The following is a 27998-nucleotide window of genomic DNA, read 5'->3' on the forward strand; positions in this document are numbered from 1 at the left end:
CCGGAGGAGGGGCCGCCGAGCCCAGGGAGGGGCCGGGAGGCAGCGTCTCCAGAGCTGGCCCCTCCCCGCCTGCCCTCCCCTCCCCCACCTTTCTTCTCTGCCACTCTCGGCCTTCAAAGCACTTGACATCAGGGACCCTGAACCGTTCCCCGGGGAGGTTAGGGCCTGATCAAGGCACTTCCTCTGCCCGCTCGGGGCCCACTTCTGATTTTTATCAGTAATGGCCATGCCTCCACTCACCTTAGTTAGGAGCTATTGCCAAAAAGCATCCTTCAACCTCTTCCTGGCCTTTAGACCTGACTATCTACCAGACGTTTGGAGAGAGGGGTTGGGGCCCTGAGCCAGATTCCACACCTCACAGTCGGTCGCAGCCCTTAGCCCTCTTCCCTCCAGCCACTGGGCTACCTCTCCTTCAGTCCCAGAAGAAGACAAGTCGTCTCACCGCCCCAGGGAGCCAAGGACCAGCAGACCAAAGTAGATACGGACTTTTTCATCCCTGTTTTTCTTGGTGGGGGAGGCAAGGCCAGGCCACCAGAATCAAGGCACTTGACTGAGAAGAAAAGCCAGAGGTGGTCCTGAGGGGGGCAAAGGAATTAGATCCCCAGATGCAGAGGGGCAGCTGGTACCTACAGAGGTGCTCACTTTCAGGCTGAGGCCATGGCAGGGCAGCAGTGTGGGTGGACAGGCAGAAGGATGATGGACAAAAGGAAGGGAAAAGTGATGGTGGGCACCCGAGAAGGAGCAGGGCTTGCAGCTCAGGACATGGAAGTGACAAGGAAAATGTGGGGTCAGGGTCCCCTGAATTCAGGAGCCACAGCCCCCCCATCACTCTCTGACAATGCCACTCTGGGCCAGAGGGCAATCTTCTTCCCCAGTCCCCCCTGGCGGGCCCCCCACTGCACCCAGGAGCTCCACACAGGAGGCAGCTTGGACCAGGCTGAGCGACACAGCCACAGTGTGTAGTGGGAAAGCCAGCAGTAGGGGGTTGGGGGGAGGCAGGAGGGAGCGTGGTACAGGTGCAGGTGATGCAGGGACTGAGGGGGAGCCTTGGGACAGGAAGGGCTGGGCAGGGGCACAGGGCAGTCCAGTGCCCTGCAGTGGGGTGGTGCAGCTGCAGCCGCAGCCAGTGAGGGTTCTGGGAGGTGGACAGTGTGGCGGGGGAGGGTGCCGAGGTGGCTTGGTAGGGTGCCCCAGGCAGTGCATAGGGGTGCAGGGCAGAGCAGAAAGTGAGGAGCGATGTGTGTGGCAGTGTGATACGAGGGCCACTCCCAGGACGGAGGGACGGCAGGTCAGGCAGGATAAGGGTGAGCAGGGCAGAACTGCGTCTAGAGGACCACATGTAGTACAGCTGATGGCTTGTGCTGATGGGCTGGGGTATGTGCCAGGTCGCGGGGCAGGGACACATCTGGCCTGGTGCCAGGCCCAGAGGGTTTCCTCAGCCCGCCTCCCCTCTGTTGCTCCCCAGCATTCCAGGTGCCACGTTGGACTCAAACTTGGCTACAGGGATGGGAGAAGCCAACTTTCTCCCTCCAAGGCTTGAAAGGTCATCAGATCAGCAGGGACTGGAGGTAGGGTATCACCCGAGGCTCTTTCTCTTATGCCTAAGGAGGGGGGATCTGAAATTTTATGCTGAAAGTTCTTGACCAAATTTTCAAGAGTTTCAGAAGCAACAGGGCAAACCAGACATTTCGTCTTACCCTAGGGTGAACAGACCTTCTTCCTCTAAAAAAAATTACTTCCCACCATGTCTGATGGGGGTAGCTACCCACTCCCCTTTCAGCTCCTGTGAGTTCACACACTTCGCCAGACCCATGGCCTGGCCTTTCCCTAAGGAGCCATCCTGGGAGCATCACGTCCCCTATGGTAGCTCCTCTCCTCTTAGCTTCAGTTCACATCAACTCAAGAAGCATTTAGTAATGGCTGCTGTGGCCAGATGCTGGCTTAGGCACCGAGGACACAGGAATTAATCAGATGTTGTCCCTAAACTTGAGATGGTCACAATCAGTGAGAAAAGGACACGAGACAGTGTTGATGGCCATGAGAGAGAGAGACTTAGGATGCTGATGGAGTGTGGAGGAAGTAAAGACTATGTCTCAGGGAGGTTGGTGCAAGAGGTAGGAGTGGGGAAGAGATCAGGGAAGTGGATTCTAGGAAGACAGGGTGCCTGAGACAGCCTTACAGTTGGATAGGTTGGGTTTTTATGGGGAAGGCAGGCAAGGCCTGGGTCCAATGATGGGGGAAGGAAGCAGAAACATGGAAAGCCTCATGTTTGGGGAACAAAAAGACCTTTGGGAGTATAGGTCCAGCCCCTCAGATGAAATGGTAGTGATGACTATAGCTACACTGGGCAGGTATGCAGCGTACTGGTTTACTCTGCCCAGCACTGACAGTGTCCCTTTAAGGCCTTCTACAAGGGGTCCCAGATGGCAGAGCTTTTAACTGGTATCTCCCCTGTGCCCCAAGCAGGCTCCCATAAAAATGTGAGCATGCTCTGAGCGTGCCATGATGTGAATGAAACTGGCTGGAGTCTTCAGAGACTGAGGTGCTCAAATCTAATCTCCAAGGGGCCTTCCTTCCAGCTCTTGGTTCCTGTAACTATCAAAACCCTTACGGTGGAAGTGTAGGGGTGGAGATGGAAGGAAGGACAAGATAAGAAATTGGGCTTTTGAAAGCAGAGCTCTGGCTTAAGCCTCAAACTACCAGCCATGTCTAGCATGTACCCACCCCCCAAAAAGGAAAACTCAACTCAGTTTAAAAAACTGGTCCTTTGGCTAATCCATGGGTCAAAGTCCACCTTTCCTGGTGGCCTAGCAAGGACTAAGACCCCAGAACGGCAATGCCTTCCTAACCCAGCAGAGCTCTCACAGGGACCTGTCCTGCCTGGGGCTTCTCCATAGGAGCCTTCTTCACCCACTCCCAGCTCCACCTCTGCAAGGTTAAAGTTGAACCATGAGAGGGAGCTGGTGTCTCCCTGGCTCCTTGCTTTGCCATCTGTGAAATGAGTGGTTGGATTAGATGGTCTGTGGTCCCTTCCACAGCTGATGCCCAGCTGCGTTGAGTGGGAACTCCCTGCGTCACCAGAGGTGGGCAGCACCCATCACCCCCAGTCTCCTCCCTACCTTGATTTTGGTAACTTCTTCATTTGAAGCCATTAAAATATGCCCCTTTCCTAGGACAAAAGCACAACCATTCTGAGGCTGTTGGAGCACGAGCTCAGTTGGTCTGCCCTTTGGCCCCCTTTACCTGCTACAGAGCTAGTCTCGGCCCCATGCCTTTGCCAGAGCCCTGGAAGAGTGTCCGATAGAGGGAAATTAGTACTCCCTTCCTGTCCGGGCCTTCATCTGTAAAAGGTGAGGGAAGCAAGGCTACACTCCGAAGGCCTTTCGGGGGGTTGGGGAGTGGGGGTGGGGCTGGGGCTATCATTCTGGGACTCACCAAGCTCTTTGGGGCCTGGGACCATGATTCAGGCTAGTGTGTGATATCTGGTGATGTGTGTTCTCGTGTATTTGTAGGCTACTTGTGTCTTGAAATTTAGAATCATTTCGCACAGAATTGTTGCTATTTGTTGGGAAGAGAAAAATGGGCTCGAGAAAGCCTAGTCTTAAGTTCTTGTCTTGTTACTATTCAAAATTGACATTTAATTTTTCAAATCACTGTTGGTGCCTAATCACTTAAGTTATTAATTTATTCTGTTTTCTTTTTTAAAAAACATTGTAACATATTTATCCTGGTGGTAGGTCTGGGGGTGGGGTGGGAATGTGTTAAGTGGGTCATATTTTTGCTGTGGTGACACATGGTACAGGCCTGGAGCTTGCAGGTCCCTTTTTACTGTGGTGTTGGAGCAGGACAATAATAAAGTCCATTAGAAATGCAACCCCGATCCCGTCTCATCTGAGGGGCTGGGCACTGGTCCCCGCGCAGGGGCCAGAAAGATCCCAGGAAGGCGGGTAGGATTTCTTGGGCCCTGCACGGGTGGCCAGGCTGCTCCAGAAGTGGGAGGATGCCGGGAGAAAGGAGCTGGGTGCAGGCTCTGGAGCCATGGACGCTGCCACCCAGCGTCCTCCCCGTCCTCGCCCTTCAGTACTGAGGGCTCTCACAGGTTGCTGGGGTATGTCCTCACCTGACCACCAAGAAGCCTGGGTCATTGTCAGAAAACCAAGGGTACGGCAGACATCACAGCCACTGAAACAGGGGAAGAACGACATCTTTAAAAGGCTTCATTGAATCTAGTTTTATTTCTGTTAGAGACAGGGGTCTCTGCTTCACTTAGAGAGGGCTTATAGCAGTGTCGGGGCACAATGAGGTCAACATCTGCGCTTCACCACCCCCCCTCAGGCAGCCACCCTCACAGCCGTAATGGCCCACTGAGCACAAAGGAGCCAACCCGCTTCCTCAGGAGACGCCGGCTGCAGTCTGTGAAGTGAAGGCTCTACCTTAGCCGGGGGGGGGGGGGGGGATGCTAACGGTGGCATCTCAGGCACTGAGGCAGGCGGGGGAAGAGAGGGGATGGAGGTAAAGCTGCCTCCCCTGGATGTGTCCTTGCTTGCTACAGGGGAGGGAGACAGGTCAAGGGGGGGTCGGACCAGACGAAACTTTGGGTCTCTGCTCTGTGCCACGCTGCTTCCCGTCTACTACTCTTAAAGTAGTGCCAACAGTGCAGGAACCCCCTTGGAGAAACAAGAGGATGGCCAGAGGTGACACACAGCCCCCTTTTTTGTGCAAGAACGCAGATCCTGCTGTGCTTTTCGTACTATGGAGCAGGACTCGTCTGAACAGAGCTGGAAGGGAAGTGCTTACTTGATAGCAAAACATCAGAGCTGAGGTTCAGCCCTGTTTCCTGAACATAATCAGATGCTCCACGGCAGGGAGCCTGCAGGGGAGGGAGGGGGTGGAGGCAAAGCCCAGAGTGTGCCCACCTAAGTTGCGTCAAGTTAATCAGGACACTTGGGTGTAAAATCTTAATGGGACCAATCCCAGCATCAGGGGCTTGGGTCTTACCTCCACGTCTGAGAGTCTCTGTGTACCCTCCAGGCTGAGGTCTGGGGTCCCAGAAGCTCGCCCTCCTCCTTGCCCTTGGAAGAGCCTACTTCAGGACTGGGCCTGCCTCCACAGCCGCCTCCAGACCCCACCTGGCTTCCAGAAGGAAGGGGTCACTGCTTCCCGAGGTTGGCTATGGGGCCCCCAGAGGTGGGAGCAGGCCGGGAGTGGGTTCACATTAGAAGACCAGTCTGTGGAAGTCGCCACCATTGCCACCTGCAGGGTTGCAACCTCCTGGAGAGCCTTCATCTTCATCCTTGTCTTCATCAAAGCCTCTCCCCCAGTGGGGAGATGCAGGGAGTGCCGAGATGTAGGCCGCCCTGCTCCGTGCCTCCTTCTCCTGCTCCTGGGAACAGAGATGGGGAGGAAGCTTAGGAGTCAGACCCTGAAGCCAGAGTCTTCCTTTCATTCTCTCCCCCAACACCACCTAGCACAGCACTTCTGAGTGTCTCCTCTGAGTCACCAGGACACAGAGGTGTTCCGGCACAGTGGCAGGATAGGGGGGCTGGACCCATCCTTCCACCCTATGTCGAGTCTTCAAAAATCTCTCCTCTTCCTCTCAACAGAAAATACAGTCCCTTGGAGGAAAAGCACTCATTCATACTAGACAGACTAGCTGACAAGGGCCTGATGTTGCAGCAGGAAGCAGGAGGTCTGGGGACATGCAGAGTCACATCACACCACACAGGAACCCGTCTGCAGGCTCCCTAACCACGCTGTGCAGCTCCCACCAGCCTCTGCCCACGAGAAAGCTCTGCCTCCGGGAGAGAGGTCAGGCTCCCAGACACCTCTGCCTGGACAGCCCGGCAGGAATGTAGAAACAGGCCTGGTGTCCCACCCCAGCTGCCACCTTCCCCACACAAGACCCCTGCTCGACGTGGGATCCTCAGGTCCCGAGTCTATGGCTAGTACCCATTGCACTGGTCACAGCTCTGGGGTGCCCGTAGCTAACTATTTTGATACCACCCTTGACTGTAAGGAGTGGAGTCAGGCAGTCACGGAGGAGGCTGACAGGGGCAGGGTGGGTCCCCCAGGAGCCTCCTCCACTGACTTGGACTCAACTATTCACTCTCACAGACGCCCGTGCTGCTCTTCAGCACTTTTAACTAATTATGCAGTTATTGCCTGGTCCTCTGAAGTAAGTATAGGCCCAGCACTAGGCACTGGGTGAATGCATAAGAAAAGGAAGAGACCCAAAGAGAACAGAAATAACACACACAAGCTAGTGGCTGCACTGGGACCGGGCCCCCTCCCCCCGGGAGCTAGACCAAAGCCCTCGACGCGTCTGCTCACCTGCAGGTAAAGGATGTTGTCTTTGGAAATGGCTTCCATCAAGTCCTTGTGGAGGGTGGGCTCTGCCCGGACTCTGGGAGAGCCCAACTCGGCCTCTTCCCCAGGCCGCTGCCGGTAAAAGAGCACATAGGCTGTGTCCTTGGGGAAGAAGGAGGTGACGTTGCTGACAGACTCAAAGGAGGAGAAGGACACGCGAGTGTCGTTGAACAGGTACCACTGGTTCTCAGGCTCTGGCCTGTCGGCAGTTCCCAGAGAAGGCGGCGGGCGGGCAGCGCCCTCGCGGGCATAGCAGTAGTAGTGACCGCTCTCTGAGGACACTCCGGAGTGCACCACGACACTGCAGAGGTCATAGGCCTGGCCCCGGCCGCCGGCCAGCGGCAGGCGGAGCAGCAGGGGGATGGCGACGTCGTCCAGGATCTTGCGGCGCCGCATGGTGCGCAGGTCGAAGGAGAAGCGCAGCAGCGTCAGGATGAGGTAGCGCGGCCCCTGGCTCAGCTCCACCACCTTCTCCGCGTCCTGCAGGGAGGCACAGGACTCGCAGTAGTAGCGGTTCTCTGCTGTCAGCCGCTCGGGTGACAGGAAGTAGTTGACCAGGTCCAGGACAGAGCGGGAGCCCTCAGGGCCACACGTCTGTTCCCCACAGAGGATGACAGCATCCCGGGAGGTCCCCGAGGCCGGGCTGTCCTCTTCCTCCGCCTTCTCGGCCGCCTCCTCCTCCTGGGCCGCCGCCTCCTTTTCCTTCTCTACCTTCTCCTCCTCTACTTTTTCGTTCTCCTCTTCCTCCACTCGGGTCCTTTCTTCCTCCTCCTCTTCCTTTTCCACCACTTCTTCCTTCTCTGCTCTCTCCTCCTTCCTTGCGTCCTCCCTCTCCACCTTCCCCTCCTCGCCGCCCTGCTCCCCAGCTGCCTGGGAGTCCAGGCCTCCGATGTCCAGGACGGTGGGGGGGGCGTCCCCTGTGATACAGTGTTTCCTTTGCCTCCGGGGACCCACCCTTGGGCTTGCGACCTGGGCTCTGATGTCCTCTGCAGGGACCATCACAGAGCCCAGGCGGCGGCGGCGGCAGCGCTCAGGAGGAGGAAAGGCAAGAGAGAGGTCCGTGAAGGCCTCCTCCCGGGAGGAGACGTTGAGGCAGCAGAGGCAGCAGATCCGAGTCACAATCTTGCCCCCGAACATTTTCTCCACAGAGGTTGAACTTGGACTAGGGGGCTCCTCAGGCGGGGAGGGTGAGCTGGATTGTTTGAGCTTCTGGCAGATCCTTGTCCCAGTTTTCTCCTCTTCGTGCAGCCTAGGACAGAGAGCACAGGGTCTGCGTCCATCCATGCGGGCCCTCTTCCCGTGCACGCGCCTCGCTCACGCCTGTCTACCGTACTCAGCGGGCCACACGCCTAGACAGAAGTCTGCACGGGGAACATACACACATGGACGAGACGGCATGCCAACGCATCCATGCACGTGCCCTCGCCCACACGCAGGCCCACACACGAGGTACATGAAGACAGGCCGTGTCCCCAGGGCAGTGATGAAGATGCATTCCAGAGTGACCTTCTCCCGGGGGCACCGTTCAGCATCTCTAAACTTCCCTCACACTCAGCCCTCACACTTACAGCACACCCCTTCTCTGAGCCCCCCACAAGGCCAAGGCCGCGCTCCTATTTCCAGGAAGACGCAACACAGCTCAGAGGCATGGGGCTTCCTCCCCGGCACCCTCTCCAGACCTGGCTCCCCACAGAGAGCCAGAGGCCTGGCCTCCCTTACCTGTCCAGCAGGTACTTCAGGTACTCTGAGCAGTCCTGCTGGGTGCCAGGGCTGAACCAGGGTGTCCAGGACGCAGAGAGGAAGTTCTCTGGGGAAATGGCAGGCCGCTAGGACAAGGCGGGCAAGAGACGGGGTCAAGAGTGAGCCGACCAGTTCTGCACCTGAGGGTCTGCCTCGTACCCCCCCCCCGCCTCACACTCCCTGGCCTCCTCACCAACATCCTCCCCCTGACCCATGCCATCCCACGCAGCCTCTGAGCAGGGCGTTGGGTTCACAGAGATGAACAATCCTCTAGGAATCTGCCCTTCCCTGACACACCTCATACTTTCTCTCTCCGCCTAAAACATCCGTCTCGCCTGTCCAGATGAGTTCCAGATGCAGTATCGCCTCCATGGTGTCTTCCCACTGTCCCTTTCCCTCCCCTGCATGTTCACAACATGCTGCACTTCCCTCTGTTAAAGCACAATGGATGTCACCTGTAGGTCTGTCTTCCTCAGAGTATGAGCTCCATGAGCCAGGGGACCGTGGCTTACTCATCTCTGGGCCCCCCGCAGGGCCTTGCATAACCCCTGGCCAAAGGCTTTAGGTTCCTTGAGGGCACAGACCATCTTTGTTTTGTTCATCACAGCCCCTGAGGGTGCCTGGTGATATGGGTGCTCAAAAGTGACAGTAAAGCCAGGTGCAGTGGCTCATGCTTATAATCCCAGCACTTTGGAAGGCTGAAGAGGGAAGATCACTTGAGCCCAGGCATTTGACACGACCCTGGGCAACACAGAAAGACCCTGTTTCTACAAAAAATTTTTAAACTAGCCAGGTGTGGTGGTGTGTGCCTATAGTCCCAGCTACCTGGAGAGCTGGGACAGGAGGATCTCTTAAACCCAGGAGTTCAAGGTTACAGTGAGCTATGATCATACCACTGCACTCCAGCCTGGGTGACAGAGTAAGACCCTGTCACTAAAAAAATAATAAATTTTTAAAAGTTACAGATGAAGCAACATGCTATGGTTAGACAGTGCCCCCAAAAAAGAAAAAGCAAGGGTTGGAAACTTCATCCCCAATACAACAGTGTTGAGAGGTGAGACCTTTAAGAGGTGACTAGGTCATGAGGGCTCTGCCCTCAAGTATGCATTAATGCCATGTTGCAAGAGTAGGTTTGTTATTGTGGGAGTGGGTTCCTGATAAAGGGATGAGTTTGGTCCCCTTTCCTCTCTCACCATGGGATGCCTTCTGCCATGTACGTCGTCATTAAAGAGGGCCCCCACCAGATGCAACCCCTCAATCTTCAGCTTCCCAGCCCCCCCAGAACTGTGAGAGATCAATTTTTCTTTAAAAATTACCCAGACTCCGGTATTCTGTTATAGCAGCACCAAAAACACCAAGACACAACACCTTAATTCCACAGAATGAATGAGTCATAGCACAGAACGGGGCTTAAGGGGCCCTCCCTCCCTCCCTCGCCCAGTAGGGTCACTGAATCGGCCCCATGGGCTTTGGCCATGAACCTGTGCCAGCCCAGACTGGGGCTCAGCAGGCTACTCCATGCAGCGGGAGAGTATAGCCAGGTGCCCGCAGGTCCTGGGAGGGGAAGGGTGTCAGTGCAGGGGCCTGACCTCTCTGTCATGTCCCCTGCTCCCCCTGCACTCACCTGGCTGTGCTCCAGGAAGGCAAAGAGCCACTGCAGCTTGGTCATCAAGGGCTGTGAGTTGTTCTCAGTCAAACGGAGGACGCAGTGTCTGAAGCTTCAAGACAAAGCAGGAGCACCCAGGGTAAGCCACGCGCACCCAGGGAACCTCTGTTCACCCATATTGCAGGCAACTCAGAGCCACCTGGCCAGAGGCAGAACAGACACATATGTCTAGCTCAAGCTGAGCCCAGAGGCTGGGAAGGAAGAGCTGGTAAACAACTCAGCCTGGAGTGTCTGAAGGCGGGAACACAGCAATGCCATGTTTTAGACAATAAAGGGTACAAGGTAACCCCTGTAATCCCTTCCAGCTCTGATGCTCTGTAACTCCAGGACTGAAAGATTCAAATGTCCTAGGGTCCTGTGGTCCCAGGGTTGTAAAGCTGGGACTGTCTTACATGCTGCAGAGTCTGTGCCATCATCATCGCAGCCACACCAGCCACTCACACCCCCTTCCCCCTGCCTCCCTGGGAAAGGGTGTTCACACCCATCCCACAGCAGCCAGCTTTGCCCCTACCTGGGCCCTCCAGTGTACTCCTACAGTCCCTGCCCCTAGGGCACCTTGAGTTATTCCCTTGCCTTCAAATGGGGCATCAGCTCCTAGTGACAGGGGTCTGCTCCTGTGGGAGACAGGCCCCCCCAACATACACATTGTCTGGAACAAGCTAATTCCCAGACCCTGCTTAGCTTCTGCTCTCACAAGCAGCTCTGGACAGATCAGGCGTGCATTTCTCCCAACAGCCCACCGCACAGAATAGCACTACTCAAAGTGTGATCCATTTAGCTGGCCTAAGACAAGGTAACTTCAGAAACTAGGTGGGCATTTAGAAACTTGCATAGCATTTCAACATTACTACAGCCACACAAGGACACGATCATTTTTCTAGTAAGTCATTTTCTTGTTATTTTATAAAAGTAATAGGCTGCAGCAGACTGAAAGTTAGAAAACAAAACCATTCCTTCACCAGGCATTTTGAGAAGAACAAGTAGCGGCACCTTAGGAAGTCCTGGAGATCAGCTCCAGCCTCCTCCTACTGAACCTGAGGCTCAGAGAGAAGAAACCCCCCTGTAAGCCATGACCAGTCAGACTATAAGCCAGAATCAAAGCTTATTTTCACTGAATCAAAGCTGAAACTTTGACTTTTAAGCAACCACGCCATTAGGCAGATCTGTAGCAATAGACAATGAAGAGTGTGCTTGTTCCATTTTAAAGAAGATGTCTACTCCCAGGTTGGGTGGGGATTCTACTGTGGAAGACACAGTCCACTCCACGGACTCTCGGAGAAGAGTCAGTGATGACAACTAACCCAGAAGAAGCCCTCTCCCACTGCAGCCCAGCCCTGATCTTACGTTCCCACCCCGTCCTGGCCTGGTTCCCTGAGGTCTGTGGGTACAGAGGGCCTCAGGCCTTTGCCACGGGAGCAAACCTCAGGGAACCAGGCCAGCTACGCAAAGCACAGCCCACTCTCTCCGACCCCCATCCCAACACCTCTCCACCTTTCACCAGGGAGCCCACGGGAGAGACGCAAGGACAGACAGGGAATTCGAAAGCAGCACCTACTCAGAAGCCATAAACAAGGCCTGAAGGATGCTGTTCACGTAGCACGTGTTTCCCAGATTGATTAAACCGATCTTGCCCGTGTCTGACTTGGCCATGAGCCGGGGGTAGAAGCCAGCCAGCTCGCTCTTCTGTGAGGTCCAGGCATCCTGCCCCAGCAGCTGCTTGATGCGGTCCTCGTTGGGAACATGGAGGTCCTGAGGGGGGAACACAGAGGCAGGACGATGGGCACCAGGGTCAGCTCGAAAAACAGCACCTCCCCTGGGAGGCCTCTTGGGCTGCAGTCACCCCGCAGCCTCCCGGCACACTGCCCCACACGTGCTCGGGAGATGCTTACAAGCTCACTCCAGCTTCTCATCGTGACATGCGGGACTTCTCCATGACCTTTTGGGTCACAACTGCCTTAAGATGATATAATCCTCATTTCACAGATGAAAAAACTAAGATTCAAAAAGAGAAAGGAATTGTCTGGCGTCCTAGAGGCAGTGAGCGAAGAATCTGTATGTTCCTAGAAGAGCCCAGGCTATGACAGACTCTGAGCAGTGACAGCCCTGGCCCACTGGCCAAATCCAGTGGTGTCAAGATGTCAACACTAGCCCTGACCCTGGTCCACCCGAGTAGTCTGGCCATGACAGTGAGCCTCTCTGACTCAGTGAGTGAACCTCAGTTTCCTTATGTGTCAGGTGAGGACACTCCTACCCTATATCGGTTTAGCATTCTGTATGTTCCTGTTTTCACCTTCTACTTCTAGATTTGCAGAATCAGCTTTCAGGGGAATTAGTCACCCCCCTGGAACTTGATCCTACAGGCAGGATGGCAGGAGGATGCCGGGGGTCTGAGGTACAGGTCCTTGGATACTAGCTTGCTTCCCCACTCATTACCCTCTGTCACGTTAGACAGCTGCACCTAGCAGAGTATTACACCAAGCAATAGTTCTAGTAATGATACATTTTAAAGAGAAACATCTAGACTCAATGCAGTGTTACTTAACAGATTTAAGTAACACATTCATAACAGTTCTCTGGCCCTCTTATTTCCAGATCCTGAGCACAATGCCCTAGGTTTGTCCAAGGCTCCACAAGGCTTCACACCAGCTTGGCACCCAAAGCCCGACTCCCAGCGTGTGCCCTGCGGCTACTGTGGCAGGTCCCCCACGAGCAGTGGTTTAACACTTTGCTTACTCATTTTCCAGGATCATTTATCAGATTCGTCAGTCACCTCTCACAGGTGAAAAAACAAAACCAAGGAGGTGCCCAGGGGAGATATGATGATACAGGCTCAGTATCTTAGTCCCTTCTCTTTCCTTCCTGTTATGCCCCGTCCAATCCACCCCCCACACACACCATGAAAGGCAAACAGACAGAGCCCCCCACACCCAGCACGCACGCACAGACAGAAAAGATGCAAAAATATCCACCCTAGAAAAAACCATCAAATGCTGCTTTTCCCAAAGAAGGTAATTTTGTATTCTCAGGAAAATAGAATCTGCCAAATAACTCTCAAGCTCCCAATGTTGAAAATTTACATACGATGGCCCCCTTAGCATGTTCCACAGCTCCCAGAGAAACGGCCATAACCTGATACATCTTGCCCAAGTCGGAGAACTTTCCAGAACTTATTTACAAAGGCACATGTATACAAAAGGATGTACTCATAGAACACATATGAAAGAGTTTTATAAATAAAACCCTGGTTGCTGCCTTGCCTCTCCAACTGCCTTGCACCAAGGAGTCGTCAAAGCCACAGGGCAAATGTGGTACACCTTCCTGGAGCTACATTCTTTAAAAACATTCAGTGAAGAACAAACTGTACACAGATGTTTACAGTTATGAAGTATATACTTGAGTCTTCAAAATAAAATGCGATTGTCGAGAAACTCTGAGCTCACGTCAGGCTGCTCTGGGTAAGGCCCTGCCTCTGACGTCAAGCACTGCGCGGGGAACGTTTGAGAGCCCAGCTCTGCCGGGTAAGCAGTGACTCGGCCTGGTTTTCAGGCACTGCGCTCTGATCGTGCCGATCCCCCTTCCACCGACACGTTACCACCGAACTGACGTCTCATCTGTGCCTTTCCCCCGACTCAACGGGAGTATCCTCCCCCTGCCAGTTTCTACCTGTCAAGGTCTAACTTCTACATGCCCCCTCTGTGAAGCTTTCCAGGACCTTCTCAAGTGGGGTCCCCTGTGCTATGTGTACCTGTCCTATAAAGCCCAACTCCCTGCACCTGCTGGTACAGGTATCGCAGACTCGCCGTGTCCCCCTGGATCAGCCCATCCATCAGCACCTAGCGTGCAAAGCCTGTGTCTCCCTCATCACCCATGGCAGGGCCACACTCCCTCCTCTTCGTCCATACCCGTAACTACGGCATTCTCCACGCTGCAGTCACACTGTGATGACAGTCCATTCATTTACGCACAGACATCTACTGGGCACGGAGGACATGGTCCCTGCCCACCAGAAGCTCACAATCTAGCCGGAGACAGAGAGTAAGCCATGGGGTCTCAGAGCTCCTGATCTGCCTCCCTCCTGAGGCTGATAGCCTTGGGCAACACGCACAACACGTGGAAATCATGTTTCCCCTGCTCATCCACCTCCAGCACAGCTCCTTCCACTCTAGATAAGCTCTAACAACAACTCTTGCTCGTGAGAAGTTTGAAAAGCTGAGAAGACCCAAGTAAATGCCTGAGGTTCTGTTTACTGTATCTGCCAACTCCCATTCACGGCGGGTTGTCCCTTTGTGTGCTTTGTAATTTGGGCATATCATAAACTCAATCAGTAGAACTTCATGGTTTTATGTATTTGTTTCTACCAGGCTACCTTAGGCATCACAAGTTTCTGACTCCTTTTAATGTTAGTTCTGAGCTTGGGGGTCTCACAACCCCAGAGACGATATGAATTTGAACCCCTCAACCCACATGCGAGCAGGCCTCTGATTACATCTTCCCCCAATCCGGGGCCCAGACCAAGCCAGAAAAGTTCCCTTGATGTCTATTTGAGACCATGTATATAATTTTTCAAGATCTTTTGCTAACAGTGAAGCCTTTCTTGGGTCCTGGCTTTCAGTGAGCTTCTTGGTGCCAACTCCCTACTGGGGACAGGCCCTAAGCCTCACCTCCTGTCCCCAACTAGCTCAAGCGCCTTGGTGACTGAAGTTGGCCATGTCACCCACCCTCCTGCCAAACCTCAGGGAAGAGACCATCCTTTCTCACTTACTGTTCTGGAAATCAGGTCTCTCTTTGGCCCCTGGGGATTCCCCCGTACTTTCTTGCAGGCTCAGCTGTGAACTTAAGTTGATGTTACATTTTAACAAGCATCTCTAGATGTTTTGCAGTGAGACGCTATTCAGGTTATCTAGTCTGCTGAGCTGCAGAAGTGACAGTCTAGACATCTTCACCCCGCTCGGACCTGCCTTCTGCATCAAGCACTGGGGCAGGGCTTGGCATCCAAGGCCCGGGCTGTCTCACTACCTCCGTGACTTGGCACACATGTCCCCAAACCGTTACAAATCTCTTTCCTCACGTTTGAGATTGAAATAACAATACCTGCTTCATAGGTTTCTTGTGAGCATCAGAAGACAAAATGTATGAGAAAACAGTGACAAGCGCAGCGCTATCTACAGATGGCACCGTCAGACCCTAGCAGCCTGTCAAGCCCAGCTGAGAAACCCTTTCTTCTTTGAAGCCTCCTTCTCTGACTGGGGCTCTTTCCCTGCTCCGGCTCCTCGGTGCTCTCGGGCCAACCCTCGCAGACGTTTTCACAGCAGCTCAGCCCAGAGCTTCCCGTACACAGGCCTGTCACTCCCACTCGGCTTCCTGCTCCTCGGTGCAGGAGACTCCGTCTGCTTCCTGCCCGTGCGCCCAGTTCCCAGCCCGGCCCTGGCACAGAGCAGGGCACCAGTAAGGTCACATAAACAAGCGTAGATGACCCCTGCTCTGGAGTGCTCACAGTCTGGCCGGGGAGACAGACACGGACAGTGACGACATGTGACACAGGGCTGCACCAGGGCTGTGGGCACCCAGAGAGTCATCACCCTGCCTGGAGTGGGGCTGGGGGAGATGGAGAGTTATCAGGGAAGGCTTCCTGAAGGAGGCAACACTTGAGCAGAGCCTTACAGGACAAGTAGGAACAATCGAGGCAGAACAAGAGTTTACAGTTAGAGAGAACAGCATATGCAAAGGCTCAGAGCAGTCACGAGCGAGGATGACCCATCCGGGGAACGGTGGGCAGCTCAGTGTGCGTGAAGCACACGATGGACTGGGGAGGTGGCGGGAGCCAGCCAGGGACCAAATGATGGGGGTGCTGCCACCAAGCCACAGTATGGCCTTGAGGAAGGCCCAAACTGGCATCTCTGTCACAGTGGGGTGAGGGACAAGTAGGGGACTGCCACTCACCTTGATGGCCTCCATGACAGGCTCATACAGATCCGGGAAGCCCGGGAACCGGAACACCATGCAATGGACCAGCTCTGCCAGCTGCTCCAGGCAGCTGGTCCCCGAGTTCGAGTCCTCCTTGAGCAGAGAGGCCACCATGGGGGGGATGTGAGGGAGGAGCTGTGGGAACAGAGCTGGGTTAGGCTCGGCACCAGCTGACCCACCTGACACACAGGACTGGGGTCGCTGCTGGAAGCACCCAGAGCTCTGTGGGGCAGGGAGCATTGCCCACCTGACCACTGTCCCCTTACTCAGATGCGGCTCTGAGCTCTGCAGGCAGGTGACTCCTTTCACCAGACATGTGAACTAAGCCACCCTGCCACGCTGGCTCAGTTTTGTCATCTGAAAAACAGGATAAATAATGCCCTCCTCACAGCTCAGGCAAGGCCTGAGCCCAAGCCCCCGCTGTTTCGTCTCAGTCAGTGGACCTGCCCTGGGGGCCCGAAGACCTGAGCGCCCAGCCAGGGGTGACGGCCAGCTGGGTAGGCCCCGACAGAGCAGGCGCAGCAGCCTCTAGGGGCAAACATCATCATTCTTCCAGCAAGATCGCCATGTCAAGCACTTCATCCTTCCAACCACCTTGTGCAGCAGCAATTATTTCCCCCTTTTTATAGGTGAAGAAGCTGAAGTCAGAGTGGTTACACAGCCTGCCCAGGGTTTCACGCTGGGTCATGAGGAAAGCTGGTGTCCGAAGCAAGTCTGTCTGACCTACGCCTGGTTCCTTCCCCTGTGCTATGGAGTTTTAACCATCCAGCCCTGAGATGCTACACCATGACGTGGTAATAGAGTCAGGCCACGGGAAGCGGGAGCAGGACAGAAGGAAACAAGTATGAGTCAAGCCCCTGGTACGTGGCAGGCTCCTGACAAACACCACCTCATCTAATCCCCTCTAACCACCCTAGGACTTTACCCCCGTGTTCCAGGCTCTGCGGCTAAGTGCCTAAGTGCCCAGCCCAGGTCACCACATCTGGCAAACAGCAGAGCTGGGACTCACCCCAGGTACCCCAATTCCTGGCTGCAAGCTCCTCCCACTGCAACAAGTTGGCAAGCGTGATGTTTCACTGCCCTGACCAGGGACCACCAGAATCAGGGGCCCCATCTGCACGTCCCAGGGTCAGGCAGGGTGAGGAGGGCAGCCCCCAGGGCCTCAGGCTGTCCTTCCCAAGGGAGGGCCCCAAGGACAGCAAAATGGGCCCTGAGCTAGAGGCCCGGCCACCTGGTACTACAGCAGGGTGTAGGAAGGACACTCGGTTAGGAGTCAGGCCAACTCGGCGTGAATTTTCACTGTATCACTCGCCAGCTGTGTGTCCAGAATAAGTGACTTAACTCCCTAAACTGCAGTTTCTTCATCTGAAAAATGGAGAACATGACAGAACCTCTGTCCCAAGCTGTTGCAGCGGAGTGAACAAACATACGTATTGTCCTTAGCACTGTGCCTAGCACACAGCTGGCCCCAAGGAACATTAGGCGTTTCTATCACCATACTATATGCCCTGAAGGAGGCCACACAAATTCTCTGGCCCCAGTTTCTTATCTGTGCAGAGAGGTCTCAGGCCTCTTCCAGTCCTAACAACAGGGCTTCAAGGTCATGGGCCTCAAGCCCCAACCCCTTTTCCCCCCAACGGAGACAGCACATCTGGCCTGCCAGGCCTCCTGTCCTTGGGGCGGCAGGCAGGGGCCCTTACCAGGTGGAAGGCCTCATGGGAGTGCTGGAAAGTCAGGAGCATGTACTTGAGGACAGACAAGGCAGCTCCCCGGACGATAGGGTACAGCAGCTTGGAGAAGACCTGAAAGAGAGTCCCTGGTCAGGAGTCCCGCAGGCCTGGCTGCCTGAGGCCGGGTGCAGTCTCAGGCCTGAGAGGGGGTCAGGGACACGCTAGAGCCGAAGCAGCAAACCCACCGAGGAGCAAGAACACGGAGGAGCTCACAGACATGGGTGGAAGACAGGTATCTGATGGATGGATGGACAGACAGAAAGTGACAAAGATGCACATGCTTGAATGAGCAGTCAGAGGAATGAATGGGGGCATCTGAGGCCCAGAAAGGGGCTGAATTAGCCCAGTTTGCACAGTGAGCTTGGGCAGGAGGCCCGGTGCTCTGCCTCCCAGGCCTGCACCACCCCGGCAAGAGACGGCTAGGAAAGGCCATAAGCCCAGGCTAGGCCAGGGGCACCCACCTTCTCAATTTTGGCAAGTGAAACCTCAATCAAGATGCTGAACTTCTTAACGGCAGCCAGGCCCTTTAGCAGTGCAATGATCCACTTGTCAATGTTCTTCCCGAGGGGCCAGGAAACCCAATCGATCATCCTGGTGAGGGAAATGACAGTGACACAGGGACAAGGGAGCCCCAAATGCCTGGCTGAGGGCAGCCAGAGTGTCCTGAGTTCCCACATTGACTCACACCTGCACAGGACAGCCCCAAATCTTGTGGGATGAACAAGACACCTCTAGGAAATGCAAATGAGCCCAGCACAGACCCCTGCCAGAGACTGAGGCTCACAGCCCGCCAGGAAGGGAGCCAGGCCCTCAGCAACCCAAACCTCACCCCTCCACACTGGGCTGCAGTGGCAGAGCAAGGCTTTCAGCTGCCTCTGCCTGGAAGAGCGCTGCCCCTGGGCCAGAAGCTCTGGCGCTAGCAAGCCCTTGCTGTGTGACCCGGAGCAAGCCACTTGCCCTGAGCCTCAGTTTCCTCCTCTGTAAAATGGGGACAATCGCTCCCTCATAGGGTACTTATACAGATTAAAAAAAGGTAATAGCTGACACTTAGGGAGTATCCCCCCTGCACCAAGCACTGTTCTATCAGCCTCACACGTACTGACCCCTCTGATCCCCACCGCACACTGCCTGAGCCGACTGAGCATGCAGCTGCCACATAGCAGGTACTCAGGAAAACATAACTATGAATTTTATGCTCACACTATGCTATAAAGAGGGAGGACAGTGAAAGAACAAATAACAACAGTAACTTCCATGGCACCATTCTAGGCACTTTATATGTATCATCTCATTTAATCCTCACAACCCTATATGATGAGTTCAATTATATCCCACTTTATAGTTGAGGAAATTGAAGCATTGAGAGGTTGAGTAACCTGTCCAAAGTCACACAGGCAAGAAGTGGTAGAGGCAGGATTTGACCTCAGGCAACTTACCTCTAGAGCCCACACTCTTACCCACTAAAGGCAAGGAATCCAGGAAGGCCCTACGCAGACGGTGGAGCTGCACACGGGTTGGAAAGAGTGGCAGAGGGAGGCATGCCAGGTGGACGGGGTCTGCATAGGCAAAGGCCTGCAGGGAGGAGGGGAGGCGGCATGATCTGGGATCACCAGACGGGCAGGTGCGGCTAGAGCACAGGTGTGACGACGTTCAGATGAGGTGGGACGTGCAAGGGCTCTGGGAGCTGAAAAGCGCCCAAACTCTGCTCACTGAAGTTGCCAGACTCACAGAGCACATCATGAAGCCCTCTTGCCTTCTCATCCGACCCCATGGAAGCCCAACAACTTCTCATACCACCACCCACCTCCGCTTTTAGAGGGGGAAGTTGAGGCTGAGAGTTCACGGGCATGTCCAGGGACACAAAGCTGGTACCTAGCCTGATAGCATCACCAGGGCAGGCCTCTCTGTGGCCCCCACATCGAGCCCAGGCCCGGAGCAGAGCTCAGGAAAGGATGGACGACTGCCTGGGCCCTCTGACACTAAATCTAGTGCCCACACCGTGGAAGGGGCTTCTGGGAGAAGAGAGGAAGGGGCCCTTAGCACCCCACCTGCTGATGGCAGTCAGCATCTGGGAGTCCGTCACACTGTCATCATTGCTGAGGTTCCGGACGACACCGTCCATCAGTTCCAGTGGGAGGTGCTGGACCACACTGGCCAGGGCGCTGGACGGCGGCTCCTCCTCTGGAACAGGGGGCTGGGCTGAGCTTGGCAGGGCACGCGGGCCCCTCCCCTCCCTCACCACCCCATGCCCTTGTGCTGCCAAGGAACTAGGCTGGGCCTCTGGGAAGGGCACAGCAGGGCCACCTCCTCTCCTGTAGCACCACAGCCTCTGATTCCATGTTAACTCGTTCACTCAATAAACCTTCAGTAGCACCGCTGTGGGCTCAGTCCTGCGCTCGGCACAAAGATGCAGCACTGACCTCCACCTGCGGGCGTTCGGGCCAGAACTTTAGAAGGGGCAACACTGGAGCTACCCAGAAAACGCAGTAGGGTCTGTGCACTGCAGGGGAGGAGACACTCCAGGTGGATCCACATAGACAGGGGTCTAGCTGGGAAAGCACATTTAGTTATCAAAATTTGTTGTCCGCTCATAATAAGGACCCAAGTCCTTATACACATGGCCTGGGTTCTCCACCCTGACAAGTGCATTCCCTTTCTATCCCCTACGGTCAGGGAAGGCACAGATCCTATGTCAGCCATTTACTCTATAGCCCCAGTTCCACCGTTTTCAATGGACGGTCAAGATTTTACGTTTCAGGGTTAACACCTGCAGGCTCCATAGGCCTCCAGACCTTCACCTGTGACCGTCCAGAGACCGTCGGGCAGGTGCCCGGTGCCTGCTGCCAGGTGCCAGCAATCTCTCAAGACCTGGCTCAGAAATGACTTCTATCAAACCCACTGGCCCGGGCCCGCCCAATCTTGCTGGCTGCTCAACCCCCCCCCCCACCCCCGTTTCTCCCTCTGGCCAGATTGCTACGTGTCCTTCTCCCACCCAAGGCAATGTGATCCTCCCCGCGTTTCCAGCGCCACCAGGGAGAGGACCCGCCGTAGGCTCCGAGGATAGGTCTGCTAACTCAAAGAAGGAACACTGCAGTCCCCCCTGTGCATTCGCCTCTTGCCCACACCTGCCACCCCACTAGGCGGGCACTCTCAGGCAGAGAATCCTCACGTACAGCCACCTGCCCAGGAGACCCTCCAGGCCCTTGGCGTTCCAGTGCTCCCGCCCCAGCGCCACCCGCCCACGCACCTGTGCATGAGATGACTGCAAACAGCTCTTTGAGGCAGGGCAGGATGGCGGCGGGCTGCGTGCGCCACAGCTGCGCCAGGAGCCCGCTCACCTGCTGGGCCTGCTCCAGGAACTCCACGGCGCCCTCCTCGCCCTCGGCCGGGCAGCGGAAGCGACCAAGGCAGCGCACCAGCTGCTGGCAGAAGAGCAGGCGGTGCGGGCCGTCGGGCACACAGCGCGGGTGCCGCGCCAGCAGCCGAGCCACCTGCGCGCAGGCCGCGGGCCCCGGGCGTTCGCACACGGTGCGCAGCACCTCGCGCCGCAGCAGCGCGAACACCTCGTCGGCCGCGGTCCCCTCGGGCAGCAGCTGCAGGCCCAGCTGCACGCAGGCGAGCGCGCGGGCGCCCGGGGGGCCGGCTCCGCCCTGCAGCAGGCGCAGCACGCGGCGCGCGCTGAAGAACTCGGCGAAGACGTCGGGGTGGTGGCGGCCCGCCACGTGCAGCAGCTGGCAGCCCACGCGGCGCGGCAGCTCGTCGGCGCCGCCCACGTAGAGCCGCGCGCCCAGCGCCAGCAGCGCCAGGCACTGCTCCCGCTCCAGCGGCTGCCGCGCCGCCTCCAGCACGCGCCGCACCAGCCCTTGCTTCACGCTGGCCGGGTACGACGACGTCACCACCGCCTCCAAGATCTTGTCCATGGCGCCCGCTGCGGGGACAGAGAGTGCGGTCATACTCTGCCCGGCAGCTGTGTGGCTCGAGCTGCCCGGGTATTTCCCCGAGTGCTGACACTTCGGGCGAGCAACTCAACCGTTCTGGGCCTCAGTTCTGTTATCTGCGAAATGGAGCAAGGACGCCCACCCCACTGGGAGGCAGCCTGATGAAGTAAAGCACGACAGCTGGCACATAGTTGTAGCTATTGCAACTAAATGGCACAAAGGCTACGTGAGCCTCCCCACCCTCACCCCTATGCTTCTCTCCCCCAGGCCTCCCTGGTGACCTCACCCATTCTTGGGGCAGGTAGGAGCTGGGTCTAGAAACTGCCGTCCAGAGACTTAGCCAAGTCACATCCATGGGAGAGATGAGATGAGGCACACACACAAAACACTCACACATCCAGGGAGGACGGGCGCGAGGCCCCCAGGGGCAGCCAACAGGGCTTCCCGTGATCCCTAGCACACTTCACTCTGCTCCCACTCCTGGCCTTTCCCAAATGACCCACACCTTTGCAGGACGCTACTTCATTGGGTGCACGGTGCCTTCTGCCTGACGCATCCATCTCGCGAGAGCCCCGACCACCACACTCTCAGCCACCAGGCAAACTCCTATTTTCCCTCAAAGCCCTAAAGCACCTGTTTTCACTGAGAACATGCCTCGTGCTCCAGGCCTCAATCCATCTACCCTCAATTGCAACAACCACCTGTGGCTCTTCCTCTGTTACAGCTAGGATGACTGAGTGCTGGGTTAGTATGGGTCCCGGTCCCCTCTCTGTGCCCAGCCCTGCCACAGGCCTGGCTCCACAGCCCTGCACACCTAGGGCCCCGCCTTCGACTCCAGCTTCAGCCCACAGCGCCCCTCGCTCTCGGCTAAGTGCCCTCTGCCCTGGGCCTTTGTGTATGTACTTCCCTCCCCTTCAGACCAGGAAGCCTGGCCTGACCTCCCCACCTGGGTCCAATTCCCTAATTAAAAAATTAGAACATCCTGTCCATCTCCTTTGTAGCACTTATCATGATTACTTGATTGGGGTCAGCCTCCTCCATGATACTTTTTATCAGGGGTCCCCAACCTATGGTGAGCTGTATAATTATTTCATTATATATTACAATGTAATAATAATAGAAATAAAGTGCACAATAAATGTAATGCGCTTGAATCATCTTGAAACCATCCTTCTCCCTCACCATCCTTGGAAAAATTGTCTTCCAAGAAAACGGTCTCTGGTGCCAAAAAGGTTGAGGACCGCTGCTCTATATGGTTCCTGAGGGCAGGAACCACGTGCATGAGGTTTTGTTCCCCACAGTATCCTCAGCGCCTAGTACACAGTGGGCATGTGTTGGATGAGCAAGTGCAGAGAAGTGTGAGCCACCTTATAACCTTCCTTCTGCCCTTCCCCTCCACCCAGGCTGTCTCCTGGAAGCCTCTGTCCCACTCCGGCCCACTTTGACCCACTTCGCCTACCGATTCTCATCGTGGCTCACATGGTACAGCTCGCTCTCTTATACCTAACTCTCCCCTCCTAGAAGGCAGGGCCATTTCTTTGCTTCTTTGCATAATCCCACTCCAGGCAGGGCCTGATATAGGGCTCAGGATATAGTAGGTGTTTAATTAAACTTACTGGTCTCAATAAAAACTATTCTTGAGACCTGGGGCTGATGTGAAGACAAACCAGAAATTTCCTGGATAATAGGGCTAGAAAATTTTATTCAGAACCACAGATATTTTGGAACCCCAACTACGTGCCAGACCCCAAGTCTCAGATGCCTCTCTGTCCTAGTTCTCAGCTGTGACCAAACATCCATTACTGCATGTGTTAGATGCCACCATGCGCCCATTTGTTTAAGTGTCTCTCTCTCTCTCCAGGCTGTGAGCTCCTCTAGGCAGGCACCAGAGCTTATTTGCCTATGGCTGGCATCTCCCGTGCCAAGAGCATGTGCCTCTTAAGAGTTAATTAAAACAAAGCATCATGAAACAAACAAACAAACAAACAAAAAACAAGAATGGAAACTTAAAGTTTACTGTGGTTAGAGGTGTAGCCACGGCAGAGTTCCGTGCTTCCCAAATGCCAGCCTGGCTGCCTCAGCATCGCCTGGGCATGTGTTAAAAATTCAGATGCTCAGGGCCTGCCCCAGCCTCCTGAGCTAGGAAGTGGGGGCATGGTATGTTAGACTCTGCTTTTTTACTCTTTGAGTGAAGCTCATCTGGGATGCATTCTGGTTACCATAAAGGTTATTTGTGTTCTCTAAGCCTCTGGTTTTCCACCTTGCAGGGTTGTGAAGGCAAATGTTCATATAAAGTCCTTAGCATCGTGCTTCACACAAGAAAGTTCTCAGAAAATATCAATTTCTGTTGCTTTACAAGCAAAGTCTTCGCCCTTAAGGAACTTACAGTCTGCTGGTGGAGACAGATAAGTCTGTAAAAAGAGCCAGTGCAAGGCACAACCCTTTTTTTTTTTTTTGAGACAGAATCTCACTCCGTTGCCCTGAGTAGGGTGCTGTGGTGTCAGCCTAGCTCACAGCAACCCCAAACTCCTGGGCTCAAGCTATCCTCCTGCCTCAGCCTCCCGAGTAACTGAGTCTACAGGCATACACTACCACGACTAGCTAATTTTTATATTTTTAGTAGAGACCTTGTCTCACTCTTGCTCAGGCTGGTCTCAAACTCCTGAGCTCAAGCAATCCTCCCACCTCGGCCTCCCAGAGTGCCGGGATTACAGGCATGAGCCATTGCACCTGGCCGTAAAATATAATCTCAAAAGGCCTTTACAAGTGTCTTTAAGAACCAGTTCGAGACCCGTCTCTACTAAAAATAGAAAAAATTAGCAGGGTATGGTGGTGTGTGCCTATAGTCCCAGCTACTTGGGAGGCTGAGAGGAAGCAGGATCGCTTGAGCCCAGGAGTTCGAGGTTGCAGTGAGCTGTGATGAGGCCACTGCACTCTACCCAGGGCAACAGAGAGAGACTGTCTCAAAGAAAAAAAAAAGCCTGGTCTCCCTTCAGCCCCGGTCCTCTCTTTCCTAAGCAGTGCCTGTGACAAGGCAGTTGCTATGGCTGGCCTCCCTTGCAGGAACAGTCCATCCTCCCAGACCCCTGGGACGGCTTACCCCATAGGCTAGTGGATTTAATATGCTTTCCACCCAGGCTGCCAAGACAGCCTGGCACTCAGGCACCTAAAGAGAAACCCTAATCAATGAGGTGCTGGCATCATGCATGAAGGAAGAGGGCATGAGGGCGGGCAGAAGTGGAGTTCTCGGGCCAGGGAAGGCTTTGGAAATAGAAAGAAAATCAGACTAGGAATGAGGAGTCCCACATTCTAGGCCCAGCTCCTTGTGTGACCTTGAGTAAATCATATCCGTGAGCCTCTTTTCTCTTCTGTAAAATGGGGATAAACGATATTAGATTGAACTACATGAAACTAAGTAATCAAATATTGACAATTTCATATCGTTCTACCTAATACTCAGCACATAAGAGGGGCTGTGCCTGGCTGCTGGGAGCTCAGTCAGTGGGGGCTCTGATCTCCAGGGCCGGCCCTGCAGCCTCTGCTCCGTCTGGCCTGGCCATGCCAGGCAAGCCCTGCCCACTTGCCCTGCTCCCACGCAGGCAGTCTGAGGGCAGCTGTCACCATGGTCACCAGCAAACCCACTCAATAATATCTTGGATGCATTCATGCAGAAGGGTTTTAGAGGCTTCCACCTCACCTGACCCCATCAGGCAGGCAGGATAAGGGCTGCTGGCCCTACAGCAGGAACGGAGAAGCCGAGGCTCAGAGAGGGAGGGACGTGGCCTTGGCAGGGCAGGGTTAGAACCTGCACTGTGCCTCCCTCAGGCTGGCTGGATTACCCTGCTAGGCCCCGGATCAGGAGATGGCCTGTCGATGCTGGCTCTGACCCAAGGGACAGCTGCCCCACACCAAACGCAGCAGCAAACAGTAGCTGCATCCCTCCTCAGAACAGCCTGCTTTAAAACCCTAAGACACAGGTTCTCTGCTTCAGAGTTACCAGGCGACCTTGCGTGAGTCCTTGCCTGGCTCCTCAGCCTTCCCACCTGGAAAATGGGGACTGATCTGGGCCTGCCACTCACAGAGTTTAGACCAGGTATAAAAAAGACGCGGGCTGTTCTTGGACCGTCTGGGAGAAACAGACACTGGGAGACACTGATGGGAGAAATAGACACTGTCAGGAGAAGAAGACAAGGAGCCACGCACTGCTGATCCAGCTGATTCTACAAGGCTTTTCCCCCATCAGCCCTCACTGCCCGCTTAGCATTTCCACCATCTCTCCCCCGAGCTCCAGCCCCACCCGGGATCAGCTCCCCTTGACTTCTTGCCTGGACTAGCGCAGTGGCCTCCTGAGCCCCCTCCTCATTCCCTCCCTCAATTCATCCCCCAATAGCAGCATGTGTCCTGGAGGAGCACAGAGTCCAGGCTTTGAATCTAGCCTGGCCACTACCCCTCATGATGGCCAAGCCATGGGGGCAGGTTCAGAGGCAGGTTCGAGCCTCTGAACCCTCAGGTGGAAGATGACTTCCTGCCCATCCCTTGGCTTTTCCCAGCCAGCGCTTGGGTTATACCCCTCAGCCTGCTGGCATGACAGCCTGGGAGTCCCAGCAACACCCAGCAGGCCCCAGGGCACATGGGAAGAACTCGGGAAAATCACAACCCCTTCCCCAGATGGCCCAGATCCCTTTACCTGTCCGTCAGCATTTCTGCTATGCATTGACAGACCTCTGTTCCTACACATCACCTCAAAGCACCCAGAGTGTGTGTGTGTGTGTGTGTGTGTGTGCAAGCGGGCACACACAACTCCAATGCTCAGCTCCACCACCACACCCTGGGCCCCAACTCAGGCTTCATCATCCCCCCATATCTGTCCATCCCATCCTACAACATCATCAGGTTAACCTTATTTCAAATTATGCTTCATCCTGCTGTGCCCCTGCTCAGAACTGTCAAGGCTCCGCAGCCTCCTGGCCCAGGATAAGATCCAAACTCCTGAACCTGACATCCAAGTCTGTTCTGTGACACTCAGCTAACATGCGGCAGGGGTGGAGATGAACTCAACCAACACTGTTTGGTGGGGACCCTACCGGAACTTGGGCAGTGAGCTTTTTCCGGATTGCCACTTGGTGTAAGGACCTCTCTGCTGGGAAAGGGCTTCTCCCTCTTCTCTCCTGGCAAATTCTGACTCATCATTCAATGCCCAGCTCATATGCCCCCTCCTCTGGGTAAGCCTTTCCTTATCCCTCCACAATTCGAGTCTGAGCTCTGGCCCCCGAGGCCCTCTTAGCTACTCTCATCCCTCTGCAGTGTAACTGGACTCCATGTCTCTGTCTCCCACCAGGCTAGCACCTCCCTTGGTAGGAAGTAGGTCCAATCCCTCTTTGTGCCCAGTGCCCAGTATAGGACCAACCACAGAGGTATCCATGAAGGTGTGCCAAGTGACTGAGGAGAGACGTGTGACAGCCAGATGAGATAAAAACCAAGGATGTGACCAGAAAAGCACCTTCCTAACCTTTGGTCCAGTCACTGCCCCCTCCTCTGCCCAGGCCTAGTGTTGCATATCCATAACCCAGAGAATCTTAAACATCAGCCAAGAAAGTCCCTGCAGAGGTCGCTGGACTGGACAGCATGAGGCCTTGGCCATTCTAAAAATGATTTCAACAACCACAGCAGAAGAAAAAGCAAAAACAAAAAAATCTATTCCTGGTTAGCCCTCACATCAAAAGCTCACAGAATCTTCTAGGAGTTGGAGAGAGGCCTTCAAGAAGGTCTCCCTCTACCTCTCCCTACCCCAGGGCAGGGCGGCCCCTCCCATCCCCTGCTCATCACCTAAGAGTTGCGGAGCTGATTCCCTCTCCTCTGGGACCTCCCCTCAACCTCCCTCCTTTGACTCCTCTGGGTGCCTGAACTGCTGGGGGGTACCAGGCTGCCCCCGCCCCGCATCAGTGAGTGACCCCATCTCTGGCCCCTTAGGTCCCTGGGTAGCAGCATTTCTCTCTGTATTTTTTTAACTGAACTTCTGCACAAGGCACCCCTGGGAAGGGGCCCTTCACCCTACACTGGGAGGCCCTTGTCTGGGCCACCAATCTGTCTCCTGGAAAGGAAAAAAAAAACGATTTTACTGGTAAAAAGCAACTGCTCTTCTACTGAAGGAGAATGAAGAGATAGAAGGGAAGAAGGCAGAGCAGCTATTCCCTCTTCAAGAACCCACAACACTCACCCATCCCTACAGGGGCCACCCCTCACAAAGCTCTGATGGCCGCGTCCCCACCCCCACACCTGGCTTTCTGGAAGGGAGGGCACCAAGCTGACACATTGGGGTCTCCAGTTTGCAGGGGCCGTTATAGGTGGAGTATTGCAGGGCCAAGGATGCTGAGAATAGCAGAAGCCCATTCCAAGCAGTGGTGGCCTCTGGGTCCCCCAGTTTGTGCCTCACCTCGGCCCCCTTCCTGCCTCCAGTTACACTGGAGTACACCCGCGTCCAGTGCACCCTGGGTCTGGGGTCCCCCACGAAACGCCAGCAAGCTTCATGGTACTGGGCGCAGGCACCCGCAGCCCTGAGGAGGGCGGGAACAGAATCACCTCAACACACAATTG

General features: G+C 55.2%; 1 protein-coding gene across 1 annotated transcript; it reads right to left on the reverse strand.

The window, feature by feature from the left end:
- Nucleotides 1-4779: 4779 nt before the first annotated feature.
- On the reverse strand, nucleotides 4780-21386 carry USP35 (ubiquitin specific peptidase 35). Its single transcript, XM_069469172.1, has 10 exons — nucleotides 20714-21386; nucleotides 19515-19647; nucleotides 17928-18057; nucleotides 17437-17538; nucleotides 15713-15871; nucleotides 11328-11521; nucleotides 9731-9824; nucleotides 8086-8192; nucleotides 6331-7615; nucleotides 4780-5383 (listed from the first exon to the last, which is right to left on the reverse strand). Exons 1-10 carry the CDS (start codon nucleotides 21384-21386, stop codon nucleotides 5216-5218), a joined length of 3045 nt encoding a protein of 1014 aa, XP_069325273.1. The 3' UTR covers nucleotides 4780-5215.
- Nucleotides 21387-27998: the final 6612 nt, after the last annotated feature.

This window comes from Eulemur rufifrons, chromosome 6 (genome assembly GCF_041146395.1).
Source record: "Eulemur rufifrons isolate Redbay chromosome 6, OSU_ERuf_1, whole genome shotgun sequence".
NCBI lineage: Eukaryota > Metazoa > Chordata > Mammalia > Primates > Lemuridae > Eulemur > Eulemur rufifrons.

What these genes read in the sequence shown, in the direction of transcription:
- USP35 (XM_069469172.1), bottom strand. Translation starts at nt 21,386, where the DNA reads ATGGACAAGATCTTGGAGGCGGTGGTGACGTCGTCGTACCCGGCCAGC. An exon ending in ATGCTGACTGCCATCAGCAG is followed by an intron (nt 18,058 to 19,514) that starts GTGGGGTGCTAA and finishes TTCCCTCACCAG; the next exon opens with GATGATCGATTGGGTTTCCT. An exon ending in CTGTCATGGAGGCCATCAAG is followed by an intron (nt 11,522 to 15,712) that starts GTGAGTGGCAGT and finishes TTCCCCCCTCAG; the next exon opens with GACCTCCATGTTCCCAACGA.